At 38.5% G+C, this 21,766-nt stretch overlaps 4 protein-coding genes, 1 long non-coding RNA gene, 1 other non-coding gene and 1 pseudogene across 14 annotated transcripts; 3 read left to right on the top strand and 4 right to left on the bottom strand.

The window, feature by feature from the left end:
* Positions 1–165: 165 nt before the first annotated feature.
* On the bottom strand, positions 166–5,150 carry LOC106312127 (SNF2 domain-containing protein CLASSY 1-like). Of its 6 annotated transcripts, none has more exons than XM_013749523.1 (6): positions 5,068–5,150; positions 4,396–4,469; positions 4,044–4,288; positions 2,506–3,957; positions 2,297–2,434; positions 166–2,219 (listed from the first exon to the last, which is right to left on the bottom strand). In XM_013749523.1, the coding sequence occupies exons 1-6, from the start codon at positions 5,127–5,129 to the stop codon at positions 291–293; spliced, it is 3,900 nt and encodes a 1,299-aa protein (XP_013604977.1). In that variant the 5' UTR covers positions 5,130–5,150; the 3' UTR covers positions 166–290. The 6 variants fall into 6 exon arrangements, with proteins under 6 accessions (XP_013604977.1, XP_013604982.1, XP_013604980.1 ...); XM_013749528.1 differs by having other exon boundaries at positions 291–2,219; positions 4,396–4,474; positions 4,966–5,082; XM_013749526.1 differs by having other exon boundaries at positions 291–2,219; positions 4,966–5,080.
* A 2,060-nt stretch (positions 5,151–7,210) lies between these two features.
* LOC106308046 (VIN3-like protein 2) lies at positions 7,211–9,024 on the top strand. Of its 4 annotated transcripts, none has more exons than XR_001263474.1 (3): positions 7,211–7,679; positions 7,830–7,893; positions 8,305–9,024. XR_001263474.1 is itself a non-coding variant. In XM_013745158.1 (2 exons), exons 1-2 carry the CDS (start codon positions 7,837–7,839, stop codon positions 8,727–8,729), a joined length of 498 nt encoding a protein of 165 aa, XP_013600612.1. In that variant the 5' UTR covers positions 7,219–7,836; the 3' UTR covers positions 8,730–9,024. The 4 variants fall into 4 exon arrangements, 1 of the variants encoding a protein (XP_013600612.1); XR_001263472.1 differs by having other exon boundaries at positions 8,289–9,024; XR_001263473.1 differs by having other exon boundaries at positions 7,211–7,893.
* A 3,575-nt stretch (positions 9,025–12,599) lies between these two features.
* On the bottom strand, positions 12,600–15,813 carry LOC106307337 (asparagine--tRNA ligase, chloroplastic/mitochondrial). The gene is made up of 14 exons (XM_013744265.1): positions 15,409–15,813; positions 15,255–15,323; positions 15,056–15,166; positions 14,881–14,985; positions 14,487–14,624; positions 14,273–14,353; positions 14,113–14,190; positions 13,960–14,028; positions 13,785–13,859; positions 13,613–13,696; positions 13,438–13,524; positions 13,185–13,355; positions 12,971–13,097; positions 12,600–12,850 (listed from the first exon to the last, which is right to left on the bottom strand). The coding sequence occupies exons 1-14, from the start codon at positions 15,784–15,786 to the stop codon at positions 12,735–12,737; spliced, it is 1,689 nt and encodes a 562-aa protein (XP_013599719.1). The 5' UTR covers positions 15,787–15,813; the 3' UTR covers positions 12,600–12,734.
* A 461-nt stretch (positions 15,814–16,274) lies between these two features.
* On the top strand, positions 16,275–18,820 carry LOC106311476 (annotated as a pseudogene).
* Positions 18,821–19,205: 385 nt separating this feature from the next.
* Positions 19,206–20,014, bottom strand: LOC106308196. Its single transcript, XR_001263512.1, has 3 exons — positions 19,640–20,014; positions 19,503–19,564; positions 19,206–19,410 (listed from the first exon to the last, which is right to left on the bottom strand). It is a non-coding gene; the product is annotated as an uncharacterized LOC106308196 (long non-coding RNA).
* Positions 19,252–19,332, top strand: TRNAL-CAG. The gene has a single exon. It is a non-coding gene; the product is annotated as a tRNA-Leu (tRNA).
* Positions 20,015–20,084: 70 nt separating the features above from the next.
* On the bottom strand, positions 20,085–20,958 carry LOC106308195 (RING-H2 finger protein ATL79). Its single transcript, XM_013745329.1, has one exon. The coding sequence runs from the start codon at positions 20,800–20,802 to the stop codon at positions 20,263–20,265; it is 540 nt and encodes a 179-aa protein (XP_013600783.1). The 5' UTR covers positions 20,803–20,958; the 3' UTR covers positions 20,085–20,262.
* Positions 20,959–21,766: the final 808 nt, after the last annotated feature.

Raw genomic sequence — 21,766 nt, 5'->3', positions numbered from 1 at the left:
TGTTATTGTAGGTGTGATTATGATTTTTAAGTTAGATTATATCTCAGTCTGTGTGACTCAGAGAGGTAAGACAACTGTTGTTTGAATAAAACAACTGTTTTATTATTGCCAAGTGCCGTCATCTTCCCTGACTCCCTTTCCTCCTATCATAAGTATAGTATGTTGAAAAATACATTTGTTTCACATTTATTAAGATTATGATATGCAGCTGAATTATTACACAGTTGCGATAATTGATTAGTTTTATTGCAATACAAAGAAGCTGTTACAGGAATGAATCATCATCATCATCAACCAGTTGAAGCTTTCTCGTTCTTCATGATCATATGGAAGGATTTGACTTTGTCTTCCTCTACGATCTCTCTGAGAACATCGTCTTCAATCTTTTCAGCTTGCCATTGTGACGGGTCCTCTACAAATTCTTCGCTGAAAATCATACTTGAGACCCACTCTTTCCACGTCGTCCTCCTGTATTTGTCTTCCTCAAGTGTTCCTCTGGATAAGAGCTGGTAAACGTGCACCACTTTCTGCTGTCCTGGTCTGAACGCGCGTGCTATTGCTTGCTTTGTCTTGGAAGGATTCCACTCCGAGTCAAGCATGATCACCCTCGAAGCAGCAGTTAGACTGATCCCTTCTGCACAGGCTGTGATTGAAGCCAGCAGAACACGAGAAGGACCTCCATGCTCTTCAAATTTGTCTATCACTCTGCCTCTGTCAAACAGCTCAAGATCCCCTGTTAAGGTAAGGATCTCTCTCCCTCTCTTCCACCTGAACACATTCTCAAACAGCTCAAGAAACAGGCGGATCGGCGCAATGTTGTGGCAGAAGATGAGGATTTTCTCCCTCTTGACCACCCTAAACACGAGGTTGAGCACAAACATGACTTTGGATCCTTTCTTGGCGTCATGCTTGAGCTTCTCGATCTCGAAAAGCTCCTCAGGGTTGAAGAACTTGGCGCAACACGTGGAGGTTTTAACCAGCCAAGGATGGATAGCTGCTAAGGTTATGAGAAGCTCCAGTTCCAGGGGATAACCATGGTAAGTCGACATCACCGTCTGAAGTTTTGTAAGAGTCTTGTGCTGTAAATCTGTGGAGTTCATCAACAACGTGTAGATCTGCAAACCAGGAAGAACATCACCACTTCCGCTTCCACTTCCTTCATAGTTATCAATGAAACCGCTGGTCATGTTCCTCAACATGTTAAGACCTTGCAACCGCTCGTCTCCAACTTTTGTGTCAATCTTCTTGGCTATAATGTCAAGGAAGAACTTCCTCGCTCTGTTTTCAATCAAGTGAGGCGCCTTTTGAACAGTTTGGTTGGTATTGAACTTCTCGTCCAACTCCATTAGAACCTCATGAATAAACTTGGGTCTAGCCAAGCACAAAGTGTTGAAGTACTCACAGAAGTTGTTCTGAAACAATGTACCAGACAGCAAAACCCTCAAGTCAGTGTCAACTTTCATCAAAGCCTTGCGCAATCTCGACTTGGTACTCCTCGGATTGTGTCCCTCGTCTAGAACCAGAAGGCCCGGAGATTCTCTCAGTACCTTAGCCATGTACTTCCTGTGAGCAAACTTGGAATCTTCTCTCATTAATGTTAGGAACGAAGTGTAACCCATTACAAGAACACTAGGCTGGGCATGCCACTTCTGAATCTTGTCTAAACAGTCGATAACATGACTAACATCTTGGCTCGGTTTTGGAATCCCTTTGAACTGAATCTTGTTCTCTTTGGCTACACAGTAGGTTCTACGGCCATGGATCAAGTGAACGGGAACTGGAATCTCCCATTTGATGAACTCCTTGTACCATGTGTACAATGTTGTTTTGGGAGCAAGAACCAAGGGCCTCTTCCCAGGGAATATCTTCAAGTAGCTTGCGAGAAAAGCTATGATGAGAAATGTTTTGCCTGCTCCTGGGGTATGAGAAACCACGCAGCCACCTATCTTATCTGAACTCGGATCCATCATGGAGGGAACCACTGACCCAGCTAGGTTTCTCCAGAGAAACTCAAAAGCTTTCTTCTGGTGCATGTGAAGTTTTCTCCTAAGCTGTGGTATTAGTGACCAAACGTTCTCGCTTTCTTCAGGTGAAGGAACCTCTAAGGTAGCAACAGGCATAGTGAAACTGCGTCCCTCATCTCCGTCTTGTTTCACATTAGTGTCAATGTCTTCTTCGTTGATATGCTTAGCCTCTGTGGTCCATTTCTTTTGTCGCGCCTGACGATAAAAATGCACATGATTAGAACACTACTGGTTACAAAAAAAAATGCATCTTCCAGAGTTTCACTACTTACAAAAGGTGCAGAAACATCTCTTATCTCCGATCCTACATGACCACATAATTTGCAACACATTCCTATTTCTTCATTCAGTTCATAATCATGTTCACAACCACTTGTCGCTTTCTGGAACGCCTCATTATCCACTCTCAACTGAAATTTTCAAAATCTTATATGAGTTGAAAAAACGCAAGAAATCAAATATTTCCAAAAAAGAACATTACCTCACTGTCATCAAGAATGTAAGAAGAAGCCATACATAGTTCCATCTCCCTCCACAACATCTCATTCTCTGACGTCTCTCCCTCACTATCATCATCCTCACTCGACCCGTCTTCATCTTCCACTGTAGTGCTTGTGGGGTTCTTTAACGCTTCCCATTGCTCAACAACACTGTTTGTCTCCTTCTTGGCTGCAATTGTGGAGTCAATATTACTCATGTATGATTCTATCAGCTTGTTATAAGCACCTGCGCTCAATGTTCTCCTCTTAAATATCTGCGGTTCATCAGAATGTCCGGTTTTCCCATAACCGGACCTTGTCCGGGAGTGTGATCCTGTTCTTTTTTGGACCGAGGACTTGCTCATGTTGTCAATCCAACCCAAGTCAGATTCCATCTCATCCATTTCAGACAACATCTTCTTCTTACCGTATTTAGAAGGTTTACTACGATACCTATCCATCTCATCTATCAAATTGCTTCCAGAGAATCCACCACTACATAAACTGTTTGCATTGAAACCAAACTGTTCCAATGGTATAGGGTCAAACACTGGAGTGAAGGGGATTACTGAGAGCTCGCGGCTTCGACCACTTCCATCTCTTTTCTTCATCTTCATCATCATCTTCTTCTTCCTCGCTGTTTTGTCTACCAAAACAATCTCACTTTCCTTACGTTTACTGAATCCCTTTGTGTTGCTCTCTTTCCCAAAGAAGTGTGATAAGGGTAAGTACAAATCATCATCTGAATCTCTATCATCATTACTATCTTCATCATCATCTTCTTCGTCATCAGTCCATGTGCTGTACTTATATGGCATAAGCCTTACCCATCCATCCTTTGAATCTGGCTGAACCCCAGAGAAACCATATCTTTCAGGCCTCATGTTTCTTCTCTTGGATCGTCGCAGCTCCATCACCTCCTCCTCTTCTTCACTTTCCTCCTCCTCCTCTACATGAACATAATCCAGAGCAAGAGTAGTATCATCCTCATCTGGATTGAATGTAACCACCTTTGACAAGTAAACTCCATCTTCCACCGTTATATTCATTGCACTCAAACAAGAACTACTACTACACTCTTCATCCGTCATAATCAGATACACCATCTTGTTTTGGATAGTTTTGATATGGAACACAGTGTTTTTCAAGACTGATGTAACAAGAAGCCAAGAAAGATCAGGCATGAACTTGCCGAGTGTAAGCCTTGTTTTCACTAGTGATGCACTGTCCTCGGAGTATCTCCATCTGTAGAACCGGTCCACGCTTTGTTCCTTTGGAAACTTTTGGAGAATGGAGATTTGGTCCAGTCCCATGACCACAGAAGCTCTATTCATCCTATGCTTCTCCGAACTGATGCAGCCTTGGTCTATATAGATGCTGACGTAGAACTCACACAAGCACTCAGGTTCATGAGGCTTCCTCTCTATGGATACAATCTTTGCATCAACCCATACCTACACCACACACACACACACACACACATACAGAATCTCACAACAAGAAACCAAAATGCGCAAGGGAAGTAAATGTATATACATACCGGCTCCAAGTCATGCTCTGGAGTCACTTCATCTTTCTGATAGAGAACACAAACATCAACACCGTGCCGTAGAAAAGTGGTGCAGTCGATAGTAGTGGCCTTTCTTGATCTAAGACGAAGCCTTTGGAAAGGTTTTACATCATCCAATACATGCCCGTTCTCAAAAAGTCGCATGGTCATCGATCCACTCTCGACTCTTAAGTACTCCACTGCCTTCCATGTCCCTGAACAGAACACCTCGAAAGCTGCACACACAACAAACAGATGATGATGATGATAATAAATCACTTACTTCACCTCTAAATGCAGAACATTTTTAGGTAAACTAATGGAAACATATAAAGCATCTTACGACATGGATCAAACGTATGGTTCAACTGATAGTAACGCTTTCTCTTCATGTTTTCAGTCACATACAATCTCCTCCTGCAGTGTAACAAATAAAATAGAACAGTCAAAATATGAAACTCTCACATATAAAGTTTACCACCAAACAATCATAGAATCTATCAACATTCATCGACAATTAAAAAAAAATAAAAATTGCATCTATCACAAGATGCAGACTTATATATATATGTAAATAGCTTCATCATAAATCATGATAAAAAGCTCCAAACTTTATATTGAAGTACAGACAAACCCCAAGATCTTTCCGGAACAGAGAGTCAAAAAGAAACAGAACATATGACATGTGCTTGAAACATGATCATATTGTTTATGTGGACATAAACCAACTTTGTGTTATGGTTTCTGGAAAGAGACAAACAAACGATGTTGCTCAAAAAAAAAAAAAGACAAAGAAACGATGATCATGTACGGTACAGACAAAAATCCAGATTGAGAAAAAAAAACACAAACTCATCATCATGATAATATATGTGGTGTAAAGGATCAGAGCACAGAATCAACCAATCACCACCTTGTGAGTGAAGTGAGATGGAGTTTGTGGGATTGACCAGAAGAGGAAATTAGATTAAAAGAAAATGATCAAAATCGAAAAGGACGGCGAAGAATACAATACCACACACACACTCGCTCAGAATCTCGGGCAGTGTGTAACTTTTTCTCTCTCTCTTTTTGCATGAATTTGCGCAGAATCGATATAAAGTGATGAGAGATAAAAAAAAAAAAGGTGAGATTGAAAGTGACTGAAGAGGAGTGTTTTATGTAAGGACCGATGGCAAATTCGTCATTTCACAAGACCTGCTTTAAATTTGGGAAATATACTCCTTTGACTATATATTGGATTTTCTTCCTAGATTGTTAGATTTCCTCGTCGGTAGATTTTTTTTTCCTTGCTTGGTAGAGAGAGGGGATCAGCTCAGCTGCCACCGTTTCTGTCAAAGTTTTCATCATTCTCACATGTTACTCAGCTGTAGACTGTCACTTTTAAGTGGTGGACGTCATGAGCCCTGATCATCCCTAAACCTAATGACTTTAAATTTTAATATAAGGTACCCAGGACCTCGTAGTCCAGTGGTACTACCTCCGGGAGGGGAGGTCGGCTGTTCGACTCGCAGGGAGGGGGAGGCGTGCCCAGGGCCCGTAAAAAGGTACAGGCAAAGGCTGGCGCCGGGCCTAGGTGGGGGGCCGCAAAGTCAACACCTGGTTAATCAAAAAAAAAAAAAAAAAGGTTCGTGACAAAAAAAAAAATTAATACAAGGTTTTTTTTTTTGTTTTTAACTACAAAAGTAGACAATTGGTTGTATTACACACACGAAGAGCTACTATAAATTTTTATATAATGTGTTTAAATAAAACACACACGAAGAAGAGCTAATATTAATTAAATAACTCGATACGCTTTGCCAAAAAAAAAAAAAAACTGAATATGCGTAAAACCTCCTACTAAGGATGAACAAATAAACCGAGTACCCAATGCGATCTGATAAAAATGAATCTGAACCGATCTGAACCCAACGTAAATAGCGAATGGATCTTGTTTTATGGTATTTCGGACTACGGGTATTATCCGATTCAAAATCTCAAAAAGAACGTGTATTCAATTTCTAATATGAATCTAAAATACACGAAGATATTATTAAACATCTAAAATAATTATCTATTACATGAAGGTTGATGGTTGAAAGTGGCGGTTGAGGCTTGAAATTTTTAGATTTTAATTTTGTTTTCATTAAATATATTTTTTTCATTTCATGAGAACTTGTTTTTTTCATTTTATGATTTCATTTATTTGGTTTTCTTTCTATCAATAACTATATTTACCTTTTGTTTGATTTTGAATGATCACATTTGATATTTTTTTCTTATTTTTGAATCGATTTTACTAATGTTTTGGTTACAAAATAGGTACAAATCAAATACTTTAAAATCGAAGAACCAATTTTACTTATGTTTTGGTTACAAAATAGGTATAAATCAAGTACTTTAAAAATCGAATAACCAATTGGAACCCGAACCCGAAAATACATCGGATTGTACCGGTTCTTTGAAGATTTTCTAACCACAATCCGAATCCGAACCGGTCCCGAACCGAACTTTCACATAATCCGAATAGGGCTGATTTGATAAACCCAAACAATCGAGACCCGATTGGAACTCCGAATGCCCGAGCATACCTCTTACGACGATAGCATTTGTTGCTTGAACTTCCAGTGCTAGCCATACACTCATCTCATCGTCATTTTCTTTCTCCATCTCGTCATTTTCTTTTCCCATATTTACCTAATCTTCCTTCAAAACTTTTTTGAACGATTCTCTTCATTTTCTTTTACCATATTGATTACTACTTTCCAAATATGTTTCCTTTCTTTCTTTTTTTTCTTTTATCAAATCCTAATTTTTCGAAGACCTTGAAACTTTTACAATTCCTTTTCTCTGATATATCAGAAAGATTTACCGGTTTCGAATCTGAGGTTTTTGGGTACAACGAAAGAATTTAGAGGAAGACAACATACAATGTTAATCAGATCAGTGAATAAATGTACAACAATTTAATGTATGTGTATTACTGTTTTAACATCTTCTTTTTATATATAAAATACATTTTGAATCACTTTCGGAGGGTCCACGTCATCAATTCGTGCTCTGTCGAAGCGACACCTGTCCGTTTTTAAAAACTATGTGTTTCATTAAAAGGAGTCAGAGATTTTTATGGACTACGTTTAGTTTGTGGGCTTTTGGCTTTTGGCTTTGGCACAATTAACCCAACTCCATAGCAATCAGCCCTAACTACCTTTAAACGCGTCTAATGGAAAATTAGAGTTCATCTCCGCTCTTTGTTCTCCGCCGTCGGAGAGATTGATTTGCCGAATTCGAGCTGTCTGATTTTATTTCTAATCAAGCGAAATAAACTTATTCTCTGAGAATGGCTAATTCCAAAGCTTTTCACTCTGATTTGAAGTTTGTTTGTGTTCTTCCACTGTTGAGAACTCATGTGAGTTGATATGCTCATCCTAGATCTGTTCTTGAACTCTTGATAATCATAATGTTTAATTATTTCGGCTACATGTATAATCTGTTTCTTGATTCTGATAACTTTCAAACTCTGTTTCGACCATTGTGCAAGACACCGTTAGTTCTAACCGGCTTCCAACCTTCTGGCCTCATCACCTCAGTGTGATCAAAACTTCAGGCTTTCTGACTCCTCCTTATTGATTTTGTAACTCTTTGGTGAGTTAACCTAACCTGTTTATTCATTAATTTCCGGTTCCGTAATCGAAGCGAACTGATTGGGCTAGCAAACTCGAGCACACATCCTCCTCTTATTTGGTTATCAGTGTATTCGGATGATATATTTAATATTCATCTTCGCGCATACAGGAAAGATATGCCAAGGTCGATACTCTGTCAATATCCCATCTTAATGAGTTTATCATCACTGCAGGTAATACATCTAACCTTAATAGTTTTTAAACTTGCATGGGCGGAACTATGGATATGATTCTGGTTATGGTTGATGCTCAAGATGTTCTTATGAGGTTTTTTTTGTGGAGCAAATTTTTAATTGGATTGTGCATCGTAGATAAGTGTATGTGAAGTGTTTCTAGGACTCAAATTGTAATTGATAAATTTCTTACACAATCCTATTGGTTTTTTTAATTGTTTTATCGCATTGGCTCAGTTAAAACTAAAGGTAAACATGTAAACAACACATGTTTTTCCACAAGTAGCAAAGGCCGGATATAAGATTCTGAGAGCTATTTACATTTCGTAATTTGGTTAACAGTACTTTTGTTTACTTCTTCTTTGTTGCTTGATTCGTTATATATCTATCTACAGTTATCTATCTACACAGGAACAACAAAGATCAGACTGGAGGATGTTGATGCAACTTCACTCACTCTGAATCTTGGTTCAGAAGAAGAAATGTCCTCACCGTCACCAGGAAACATCATTCATTACCGTGTATGGCATCGTAAAGGCCACAGAAAGATTACAGAGGATATGAATTGTGCATTGGTGTCTCCAAACACAAGGTTTGTTATCTCTAGACTAACTCCAGCTACAGAGTATTTCTTCAAAGTTGTTTCCTTTAGAAGCATCAAAGAGACGAGAGTAGAGAAAAACCAACATCTCTACAAAAACATCTCAAGAGAGGAAACAAGTTCAAGCACAAAAGAAAAAAAGTTGGCAAAGAAACTGTGTCTGGAGAAGGCGGGTCAATACAGATTTCAGACCGAAGTTTCTGACTTGGTATGGCTTACACGCCAATGCCGATGAGAAAAACGTTGTGAAGGCCTTCGTTAACAGGCTCATCGACGATTCACCAGCTCTGGCTAACCAGCTCATTTGCACATTCTCTGATCTCATATAAAGAAACGTTCTGCGGTTGGTGGTTGCAATGCGTCTGATGGATTCATATTTCATGGTTTACTTTTATTTGCTTTACTTTCCGTTTGTCTTTTTTTGCATTTATCAGAACATATTTTATGGAACAATAGATTTTGATGACTGGGTGATTTGAAAAATAAACAGAGACTTCGAGCTATCCATGATTGTTATGTTTTAGGTGGGACCAAACCATAAACCATAATAATTTGTTTTTTTTATCTCAAACAAACATGCAATTTTAATGTACTATATAATCCCTTAGATAGTAAAAGATAAACATTATGACCTTTGAACTATGACATGTGATTTCATCACCAAAATGATTCTTTGAAAATTAGGTATTATGTTGTTTCATTAAACTACCCATATAATTGATTATATGAAAAAACAAAATTTCTTAAATAAAACCTACGGAATTACATTTAAGAAGTTAGAATATATGAAAATTAGGATTTAATGGGCTCCCGTCTCTTTGGCCTAAAAAAATATTTTAAAAGTTAGAATATATTAAAAAAAATAATTAATTAAAATATTTACCATATCCAAACAGACACCGGCGTGTGGATTTTTCTTAAATAAAACCTACGGAATTACCTAATGTGATAAAAATATATTTTAAATTAATGATTTTGAATAATAAAGATTTGATAACAATTTTTGTATCCTCTATATCATTTTTGTTCAATTTTACACACTAAAATAAATTAATCAATCATATTAACCATATAATTAAAATTTAGATTTTTTCGTATATGTTATATTTTGAATTTTCAAAAATAATTATAAATTTTAGAAAACTACTATGGGTGTCCGCGCTTCGGCCGGAAAAGTTCTATTTTGGTGTTCAAAATCTTAAGCTTTATATGTTTTTGATATACTTTTGGTTATTGTTTGTTATGGAACATGTTTTGTGGTATTAAAATATGTTGCCCATTATCATCCATTAGTTTGTTGTTTTTATTTTGTGAAAAAATTACAAAGAGTTTGGTGAAAAGAATCGAAGTCGAAGTAGTGGGCAGTGTCGACAGGGGTTGTTAATGGTGACCCTCTGTGAGGAATATGTACATTATATATATAGATTAACTGTGTAATATCTTTTTTAACCAAAAAATATAGTTCAGAAATGGAAACATCATAGTTAAGTAGCTAGATGTGCATGCTAAATATATAAAGAGGTTTATCAAAAAACAATTTAAAGAGGCAATTGCATAAATTAAATGTTATAAATTATACAGAGGTGATGGTATAGGAAAGTTAAAAAAGAACTTTACAATTTACTTGGATCTGCACACATAGAAGTTCCACAAAAGACCGCTGTCCAGAATTTTTTTTAAATATACGATTAAATATTTAACCAGTGATTTTTTTTTTAATTGTAACATTGAGAGTTTTAAATATCTCAAAACCCTTCAATTCAGATCGATGACTCTAAAAATCAGTGTATGAGATTAAGTAAGAAAATCTATACTTAATCTATACAAGAATTAATATTAGGGTACAAACAATTTTGACATCGAAACAAAACCGCAACAAGGACTGAATATTGGCAAACAACAACTGTGCTAAAGGTATCTTTTTGCCATAGTTTTGTAATTTTTTATGCACATGAGAACATGAGTAATGCATGAAATTTATTGATCGCCATGAACGACAAACAGACATATCTGGAGCTGACAAATGTTGGAGACAGATCAAACCTTCTTTACGTGACGTCTTTATATTGAAAAAGAACTATTATGGAATCAATATCATCTTTATAATGCCACCCAAAAAATGTCATCTCAATAATCTAGAAAATCGATTCAATGATTGCTATTACTATAAACAAATGGAGAAGTTCTTGGAGTTGGTTTTGCTGTGTCTAACAAGTGCCTTCACTCATCGACCACTACTCAGTTTTCATATTTTCCAGTTTCAGTGTTTTCTTATTTTGATTAACTCATTTTTGCTACCTTCTTTGCATTCAATATAACAATCTACATTTAATAAGAAATACAACTTGAAATAATCACCACTTCCACTCCAATAGCATGTAGAAAGACTATGATATCATAAGAAAAAGTAATTACTCTTATAACATATACAAAGAAAGACATGCAGTCCCAAAAAAAATTCCAACATAAAAATGACACACACATATTCTGCAGTACTCGGATAGTGACGGTCTAAAGCATAAACGCTGGTCGTCTTTGTTCCACTTTGACAGTATACAACTATGTGTACATAGTTAGCTGAACCATAAGAAATCATATAAATTCATAATTTAACATCACTCATATAAACAGTTCATTCTAACCCAAAGAAACATAGTTATCTCTATGAAACTTATTGCTACCTTCAAGCTTAAGAGACTGTCCAGCACAAACATAACAAAAAGAATCAAAAGTTCAAAACAAAAGATCTGTTAACTTGACAACTCTCTTTCTTTATCTTTAATCTCTAATATCGTTGTCACTCAATCATAACCTGTTACCAACACTATCTATATACATCAAAAAACTATTCACTCAAATTTAATACATAAAACCCACAACCCAATCTTTCCGCACCCAAAATATTACAAACCACAAAAAACGAACCAAATATAACTCCCACAACTCTTTAATATAGGAACAACTATTGTATATAAGCAAAATATTTATTTTATCACATATATCCCTTTTTACCTAAAATTTTCTAAAAGACAAAAAATCATTTCATACACGGCTCTTGCAAATGCAAACGTAAAATATAAACCACAAAATCATACAAAATAATAATCTAGATCAGAAATAAAATATATCCCGCCCGCAGGACGGGCCGGCCCTAGTACTACATATTTGTTAATAAATTTTAATTATGATTAAGTATTAAGAAAATCAATAATATACATAATAAGGAATATTAATTCTTTGGCATTAAACAATGTATAAATTAAAAAAAAACATTTAACATGTAACAAAAATATTTATCAGCTAAAAAACCATGTACCAAACAAAACGTATAATCTACAAATCATGTATCTAACCAATCATACTACATGTTTTGTTAACAAATATAACTAAGTGTAGTGTTACAAGAATCAATAACTTACATAATAAAGCATATTCATTCTTTGGTATTAAACAACATAACTAATAAAAACATGTATCGTATAACAGCTAATATATCAGCTAACTAATCATGTATTAAACAAAATCAATCAGTTAACAAACCATGTACCATGTAACCAACCATATATCAGCTAATGACACTTATTTGTAACATTTAACCAACCTCTTATATCGTAACATCTAAAAATGTATTAAAAAGGTGATATAAAACTAAAACATAAATAATATCAGGTAAAAAGTAAAATTTTGGTTAACATAAATGTTATTCATATCAAAACATAACTTCATGAACTAGCTCGCGTCTTCTGCGGCTTCAACAAGTTCGTTGGTTTTGATCTCTCAACAAAAATGAACTCTAGGATGATCATGTTGGAACACATTGGCAACATTCTCTTCTTGCACATTGACGCAAAATGTTACGGTTGATGAAAGATATGCTCGTTTTCGATCTCACCTTCTCGTTTTTATGTTGGGTTGGTTTAAGGTTAGTTTAGTCTAACCCAAACGTAATATTATAACGCAATGAGTTTTGTTAAATCACAGTTTTAAAAATCAATTACTTATGTGGAAATAATTAGAATTAAAAAGTATTCGTAGTTCAGTGATAAATGTTGTTAGTTTAGGTGGTGTACTGGTGAGCATAAAAATATAGAAGGAATTAGATAAGGAACTCATAATTCAGGGGGTATACTGCATAAAATAAATCTTTTATTTTCTACGAGTACAAGAATTTGGAGGAAATGAAGAGAGAGAGAAAAATAGAGGTGAAGGGTGTGTAAAAAGAATGAAAATGAGACATGAATCAGAAGTCAGCAGAGCCAGGTGAGCGCGGGAAAGGAATAACGTCTCTGATATTATCAATTCCAGTGGCAAACTGGACCAGCCTCTCAAACCCGAGCCCGAAGCCTGCGTGAGGAACTACACACACACAATAACAAAAACACTTCATCAGCCTCTAATTTTTTCCATCTTTCGTTTCCCTTCCTTAACCATTTACTGACGATTCAAGAAAAAGTGATTCAGAAGCAGAAAAGAGACCTGAACCATAGCGGCGGAGGTCGAGGTACCACCAGTAGCTCTCCTTGTCGAGTTTCAGCTCATCAAGCCTCGCTTCCAACACTTCAAGCCTTTCCTCTCTTTGGCTTCCACCTATCAGCTCCCCTATCTTTTTTTTTTACCATCGTTCATTACCAAAACAACTTATCAAACTAGTTTTTTGTTTGTTTGTTAAATGCAAAATCTAAACTCTTACCCGAGGCACCAGCATATCCATTGCTGCCACTGTCTTCCCATCGTCATTCTCACGCATATAAAACGCTTTTATCTCCTTCGGATAGTCTCTTATAATGACAGGGCGTCCCCCGAAAGCCTCCTCTGTTATGTACCTTTCATGCTCGCTCTGCAAATCGAGCCCCCACTTCACCTACAAGAACCAGATCTATACTAGCTCAGCGGCCAAAATATGCAGCTCAAATCTAATCCAAAGAAGAAAGTAAAGCCTTTACCGGGAATTCAAATTTCTTGTTTGCTTTCAGAAGAAGCTCAATGGCGTCTGTGTAACCCAGCTGTAGAAACTCTTTCTCAACTACCTCCTTTACAAGTTAGATCATAATATCAGCCAGTGCTAACTGCGTAACATTCTTTTCTGATCACAGAGTGAGAAAATCAGAGAGGACATACACTCAAGCGATGAATGATTCCTTTATCAATCCATGTATCAAAAAACTCCATGTCTTCCTTGCAATTATCAAGAACGTATTTTACCTATCAAGAGATAAATTACAATCATATTAATTCTAGATCATATATAGCTTGAAGGAAGGAAATATAATAAAGTGAGAGAGAAACATACGACGTACTGGAGGTAGGCGGTGGCACAGGCCATGTCATCATTCAGGTCGGCAAAAGCAAGTTCTGGTTCAATCATCTTACATCCATAGAAAGAGAGAGGTCTTAAGAAAAAAATGTACATAGGAAAGAAAAATATTCAATGTTAAGTTTAGGCTGGAAGATGAAATAATGCTGACCCAGAATTCAGCCAAGTGCCTGGAAGTGTTGGAGTTTTCAGCACGAAATGTAGGACCAAACGTGTATACCTGTGAAGTCATACATATGAGAAACTCATACACACTTGCTAACCAAAAAATCTAGCTAACCGATGATCACTCGACAAGTTTTACATCTGAGAGAGCGGTGGCATAAGTTTCTCCATTGAGTTGCCCAGAGACTGTCAAGAACGCTGGCTTCCCAAAGAAGTCCTGAGAAGTGAGTGAATACAATACAACCATGAAATCTGTTACAGTTGCAAAGAAACAAAAGAATTGGAGCTGGAACACACACCTGAGACCAGTCGACCAACCCTCCCTTTGTTTTTGGAATCGCATCAATGGAAGAATCTGTGGTCTCATGGGAGCTGGGAATCTAAAAAAGTGAAGTACAGTTTAGGTGTAATTCAATTATATCCTTTCTGAGTTGAGAATAACAGTACTTGGTGAAAGCAATCAAGCTGTTAATGGGTTATTATTGTTGTGATGTTGAGAACTAAGGTGCTTACGAGTGTGGTGACACAGAACTGTTCTCCAGCTCCTTCACAATCCGATGCCGTGATAATTGGGCTTGCCACCCAGACAAATCCACTTTCTTGAAAAAACTTGTGCGTAGCATATGCCAGAGCATTCCTAACTCTCGCCACCTGAAACAAGATGTTGCGAATATTAAAACACTCAAAAAATGTGACTATTTTGCAACAGTAAGTTCACTATAAAGTTTCAATACGAGTTTATAGAGAGAGAGGAGAGAAGCCTGAAAGGAGGGAAAAACTGCAAAAAAGCTATTTTCAACACAAAAAGTAGTCAAACAAACAACAGTTTCAAATAAGAGCCATGTTTCGATTACACCGGTGTAGAGTTTCAGGACAAGTAAAAAGAAAGCTGAAGGCAATCAATTACCGCTCCAAAAGTATTGGTTCTTGGACGCAGATGAGCCTTGGTTCTCAAGAACTCCCGGCTGACCCTCTTCTTCTGGATCGGATAGGAAGAGTCACACTTGCCAACCTGGTATAAAATGAGAGTAAGTGACAAGATAACTTTAAGTTGGAGGAGGTCCAAAAGTAGAAGGACTTACCACAATGATTTTGTCAACCTTAAGTTCCACCTTTTGCTTTGTTCCCTGGCTGGCTACAATAGTACCTTGTACAGATATCGATGCTCCAGTCAACACCGAACCAGATTCTACCTATCAAGTCATAAGCAATGAAAGCGTCTCTCTTTCAAGATTCAAGTAAATGACCAATTGACCATTGTTCACAGGTCAAGATGATTACCTGATGATACCCCTCTGCGTCCGGATTCATCACACATTGCAAGTTTGATAAGCATGAACCATCGTTTATCTTCAAAACAAATTTCAAACCACAATCTTGTGAGCAGTCAATTAAATTAAACCGGCGGTAAGTAAACCGGGATTAGAGAATCCACCTCAATGAACGTGACACTGCTCTGAGACCGAAGTGTCCGGACCCAACCCATGATGCTTAGACTCTGCCCGACGCGACCCAGACCTTGGTCTGCTCCTCCTTTCACTTCAGCTATCTTCAACTTCCTCCTGAATTCTCCAACTTTACTCCCGAATCGATTCTCATAACTGTTATCCACCTTCTTTCCCTCACCGGAACCGGTTGATTCAGAGACGGCGGTGCAAAAGCATCTCCGGCGAGCATTTGCCGGAAAACCTTCGAAAAATGGGCGGCGTAGAGGGCGGAAAAGGGGTTTAGAGATATGGAAGAAGGATGAGAATCGTAGAGTAGAGAAGGGAGTGAGGCGGAGAGTCGTCGCCGGCAGAAACTTGGCCGCCATTGCAGTCGTTTATGTTTTTTTTGTTATCAAAACATTTCTTTTTTGTTGTACATTATCATCATTAAGTTGGGCCTCGATATTAGATTTATAAGGCCCATGTAGTCATAAAGCCTGCCAAGTAATTGGGCTTGTCGATGAATAAACTGAAAGCTGACAATTAGTGTGTAATAAATAGAGTATAGTGTGAATGCACCCAACGTTCGTCTCTGAATGAGTCTAACATGAGACCGTGGCGAGGAAGAGACAAGAAGAGGAATAAATAGAGGAGTTCACAGTTCAGTGTGAATGCAGCCAACGTTCGTCTGAACTAAAGACCGTGGAGAGGAAGAGACAAGAAGAGGGAACTAGTCTTAACTTGAGATAGTGTTAAGGATTCACTGAATCAAATCCAATTTGTTACTGAATGAGACTAACTTGAAACAGTGCAGAGGAAGATACAAAGAAGAGGGAATGAATTCAACTTTTAGTAAAAATCAAAGCCAGTTTGTTACTGAATAAGTCCACACAAACATTAAATTCACCAACTCTCTCTCTCTGCCTATAAATCAAATCCAGTTTGTTACTGAATGAGACTAACTTGAAACAGTGCAGAGGAAGATACAAAGAAGAGGGAATGAATTCAACTTTTAGTAAAAATCAAAGCCAGTTTGTTACTGAATAAGTCCACACAAACATTAAATTCACCAACTCTCTCTCTCTGCCTATAAATGGAAGAAGCAGAGGAAGAAACAGAACATCATCAAAAAAAAGAAGCGATGGGGTGCGATGGTCAAGGCAAGCTTAGCGACTCAGAGTTCAGCAAGCCCTTACCATGGATAGGCGTCTACGTAGCCGCAGCTTCACTCATCTGCGGACTAGCCATGTTCGCCGATCTCCTCCGCGGCTTCCGCAACCGCAGGTTCTGGTTTCCATGCAAGTCCTTCTCACTCAACGCCACCACTCTCACCTTCCTCGCCGTCTGCGTCAAACTCTCAGTGGATCTCAACACTTGCATGCCTAGTCGCCAGGACCAGCTCTCTAAGCTCAGCAGCAACGTATTCGTCTGCACCGTGATGGCCAACTCCATGCCTTCCTTGGGTTTCATGGTCACTCAAGACCTCCTGATGAACCTCGTTGCTCTTGGGATTCTCGTCGTCACCGACGTTGTCAACATCTGTATCCAGCTGGGGACAGGTGCCATCTACGTCTTCCCTCAAGAACACGCGTTGGTCATCGTCCTCACGCTTCTAATGTTTGTGATCTTGACCTTCTCTGCTATCACAGTCCCAGCCACAAAGCGTTTCTTGGAGCTCAAGTATAAGAAGAGTTACGAGTTGGCTTTGAAGCAGTGTCCTTTGTATCAGACGGAGAGAAGAGGAGGGTTCTGTGAGTTAAAGGAAGATCTGATGAAGTTCTGGATGATGGCTCACACTTGTAGCCCTCAGTTTGTCATGGCTCGCTCTGTCACCTGCACCACCTCTGGTTTCCTCTGTTTCTTGAGTGCAGTCACCTTGTCTGAAGCCATTCTCCGATCTTACTTTATACAACCAAGTTCTCTCGGGTTCTGCGGTGGAGACTCTGATTACAAATGGTCAACCACTTTGGTTTTACTCTCGCAGGCGGCTGCTGTGGCCATAGGAACCGTTGCTCCAGCGAGCAGATGGTTTACTGCAGTGAACTTACAGTGCTCATCAGGAGCAAGCAAATCCTTGAGAGATGAGTTGAGAGTAGAGAGTTATTGGGTAGAGAGTCTCTCCGAGAAGAAAGAACATCCCTTGAACTTTTGGATGCTCCATGGTCGCCGCAGTAGGAAGCTTGCACACGACGTAAACCGATGCATACTTGATCTCTGCATTGCGATACAGTACGGGATGGTGTTTGCTAGCAAGTTCCTCCGGTTCATCGCCGTCTACTGTGTGAGTAGGATCTTGCTATGTTGTCATTTCACCTTCAGAACACACCCTGACTCATCCTCCGGATCAAACCCATCAGCGAGACAGTTTGTTCTTCATCTTGAAGGAGAGGAGGAGCTAATGGACTATATGGCACGGAGCAACCGCGACGCCACAAACCACTTGATACAAAAGGGCCGGAAGAAACAGCCACAAACCACTTGGGCCGGAAGAAACAGCCACAAAACTTGATCGACCTTTTGGAGGCAACAGATCCCATCTCAAAAGGATTTGAAGGGATATTAGAGTTTGATAGCGACGAGGTCGCTTCTCTGGCGGGCTCGGCCTCCGGAGAGCCACCTAATTGCTGGGCTCTTCCTTTAGTAACACTGACTAGTATAGCTGCTTCACTTCCAAACATCAACCCTTGCTTGCTGAAGAAGTTAGTGAAGGCTGTAAACGAGGCGTTGGTCTATGTCAAGAAGTTTGAAGACGTCTTAGACATTGAAGGAGAGTTAGCTAACAGCAGGAAAGCTGCTGAAGTAGTTTGGTTAGGAGTTGACCTCTACCATAAGTGGCTCAAAGTGGATCTACAGAAACTATCTAAGAAACAGAGAGCAAGACCACAAGAAGTTTTTAAAGAGCTTGAGGATATAGCGAAGAAAGAGTTCAGCGAATCGTGGGAGAAGAACATGTTGCTGAAGCCCTCGCGCTGGCCCATCAAGATCTTAGCAGCAAACTCCATGTACCGAATCAGCCAAACCCTTTCGAAGAAATACGAATCGAGAAACATTGGAACAGAGGATACTCTGTTCAGAGAGGTGGAGAGGATGGTGTCGGACATAGTAGCAGGTTGCTTTTGCAACACGGCAAGAGTGGTGGGAATGCAGTGTTTGGTAACGGCGGTTGAAGTGAGGGAAGCGTCGGTGAGAGAAGCGGCAATGCATCTGGGGAGAACAGAGAAGATACTTGAGATCGTGGACAGGAGATGCATCCCTGCTCTGTCTCATCACAAAGTGGCCAAGATCGATGGATGGAGAGAGTTTTATAAGACCAATAAATGTACCCCTTCTTCCACTACTCATCCTTCGACTCAGTGTACAACTCGTCAACTCATTCTCACCATAGAGAAGTAACTACACTTAGTGTCAAGTTAAGTTAATAAGGACTGTTCTGTACACTTGAACTTGGCAGTAATAACGCTTTCTTTGTCGGTTTATGTATAATAATAACTAACACTATGAATCGGTGAACTTGTTCTACTGAATCCTTAACCTCTGTAATCTATACTAGTAAGTTTCTTTTATCCTTCTGTATCCAAGAGTTTCTACAAATGGTTATAAAACATTTAAAAGCTGAGAGTAGACCACAAGTAACCAAACAATGTGGTGGGCTTTTAGTAGAGTAGTTGTGCGTCAAACTCGAGCATAAGTTCGTAGAGACATTAAATGCTTAGCACTATGGGAAAATTAGAGATATTAGATTGCAAAATTCATAAAAAAGCAAATATATTTCTTGAAATACAATGAAGAAATCTTGGTTCTGGTGATATAAAAAGCATTATATTAATTGTAGTTGAACTCTAACCAAAGACGTCAAGATGGCCGAGTTGGTCTAAGGCGCCCGCTTCAGGTGCGGGTCCGAAAGGGCGTGGGTTCAAAGCCCACTCTTGACCATTTATTTTGTCCCTTCTTCTGTGCTATTTATTTAATCCTTGTTGATGACCTTAGCACTGATGAAAGAACTATTCCATCTAATTTTTTAAAAAAAAGGTAAAATGTAAAATAAAATAAAATCACGCACTCATAATCGAACATCTAGGCTCGAGGCGGTGTGGTTGCTTACTTGCTTGTGCATTCACTCCTCTTAGCCTCCAACGTCCTTTGCTTTTCTTATTATACTCATATCTATAATATGGTTCCACATATTATTATTAGTGCATGCGAGTAAGAGAATAAATCAAAATCAATTATTTTACTTACTTTTAGGTTGAAGATGCATTAAACCAATAGCAGTTGTGATATATATACGTAGACAGATAGAGAAACAGAAGTGATGGGAAAGAAGTTGGTAGAAACATAGGCAAGTGAGATAGGTGTGAACCGGTTATATATTGATGAAATCCAGTGAAGACCTTTGCACTTGCACACACTTGGAATTATTCTCCTAGTGCCAGATTCATATCATGCCAATGTAGTAATGTGAGTCATTCACTTTTGTCTTTGCTCCCCCTCAGTATTCATTATCTTATCCGGTAACACCTCATAATTCTTTCTTATCCAACAGGTGGAAAGTTAATACCTTTCACACCTTGAACTCCAACATTGAATAAAGCCTTTGGCCCCTCTATGTTTTGAGGTAATGTTATGCTTTGCTTCGTTATCGTCTTTGTTTGTTTTGCGTATAGTACAGTTTGGTTCACGAAAGTGACTTTATATCGGTTTCTCTTTTGTGTGTTTATGATTTCATGGAACATAAAACAACAAAAGGTAACAAATAAACTAGCTTGGAAAAACATGATAGAGGTGTGAGTTGTTTGGGAAAGAAAATAAAAAGGAAAACGTAGTCAAAACCAGGAAGCTGTATTGACCATGAGGGCATCTGACTAAGGAGTTCCGGTTGGTGAGAAGATGTCTGTACGGCAAGTGGGACAAGAACGGTTGGAGGAGAACCACTGCTGGATACAGTGAACGTGGAACCCATGTTTGCATCTATCCAACACGCGGAGGGTGTCACCGTCCTTGAATTCAGACAAGCAAATGATACACTCTGCTTCAGTGCCTGCCAGGTTCAGCCCAGGGGAGTAAACAAGTACCGGGAAAGCTTCTGAACGAGAGACCTCAGGGTCAGGGTCGGGTTTAGGGTCATGCTGGATGACTGGACGGAGGCAACAACGTAAGGCAGCCTGGAGAGAGAGGACGCAGATGAGAGATGAGAAGATGATGATGAGAAGGATAGAGGCGTTGGCAGCAAAGTCATTGGGATGGGAGTAAGGCTTCCAGCTGCAGCTTTGGGACTTACATGTAGAGTTAAGTTGAGGTTCAGATGATAGCAGCCGCATTGAAAGTTGGGAACTCAGACAAGTTCTCCCAAAACCATCATGTTTTGGTTGTGTGTTTATAGAGAAAGAAGGAAAAGAGGGCATTTAAGAGAAGAGGACGCACCAGAGTGTGGCGTTGGGTTCTTATTTACGTGGATGGGTCTTGACTCATGAGGGAGGGACCACTGAGTTTGTAGACTCACCATAATGCTTTCCCCTCCTGCAAAGGCAACTCTACAGTTCCCTATTCTCTTAATCTTAAATGCTCATCTTGTTTAATGGTCCAGTTACGTGTTCTACTCACATTACAACTCCTAACCAATTCCTCATTATTTATTACTCTTCCATTTCATTATGTATCTATCACCATTCAACATCTTCTGTCATTCTTTTATATCTTCCATTTTCCTCTCATTCACTCAAAAAAAGACAAAGAGACAACAGTAGCAGGACTGCAGAAAAGACAGCGTTATGTATGTAAGGACTTATGCTGAATTCTGGCCTAAGCAAGTGCATCAATAAGACTTTTAGAATGGTCCTTAGAGTATTTAATTAGTTTATGTAGTTTAGGACTTTGGTTAAGGACTTTTGTTAAAATGTTGATTATGGGTGAGACTTTTGATAGGTCCTTAGGTTTATAAATTTTTTTTAAACTAGTTTTTAAAATTACAAACATTTTATTAGTGGAAAAAATACAAAGTTTAGAAATTAAAACACACACAATTTATTCATAGAAACTTAAAATTACATATTATTCGGAAGATGTTCAAATTTATCCCATATATTTTCAATCAAATCGTCTTTTAAGTTTTCATGGATTTGTCTATTCCGAAGCCTCGTTCGACAATCCATTGTAGTGCCGACATTTTCACCGATATTCGAAGGCATGTTGACAGTAAATGTATCCGGAACTTCTCTTGGTTGAAACTCAAATTTGTTATACTGAGTGAATGATGCCCGTTCATCTTCGAAAGTCATATTATGGAGTATGATACATGCTCTCATAACATTTCCTATTTTCTCTTTATCCCATAACTTTGACGGATTTTTGACAAAGACAAATCTAGCC

This window comes from Brassica oleracea, chromosome C8 (genome assembly GCF_000695525.1).
Source record: "Brassica oleracea var. oleracea cultivar TO1000 chromosome C8, BOL, whole genome shotgun sequence".
NCBI lineage: Eukaryota > Viridiplantae > Streptophyta > Magnoliopsida > Brassicales > Brassicaceae > Brassica > Brassica oleracea.
This window is presented reverse-complemented; position numbering and strand designations above follow the sequence as displayed.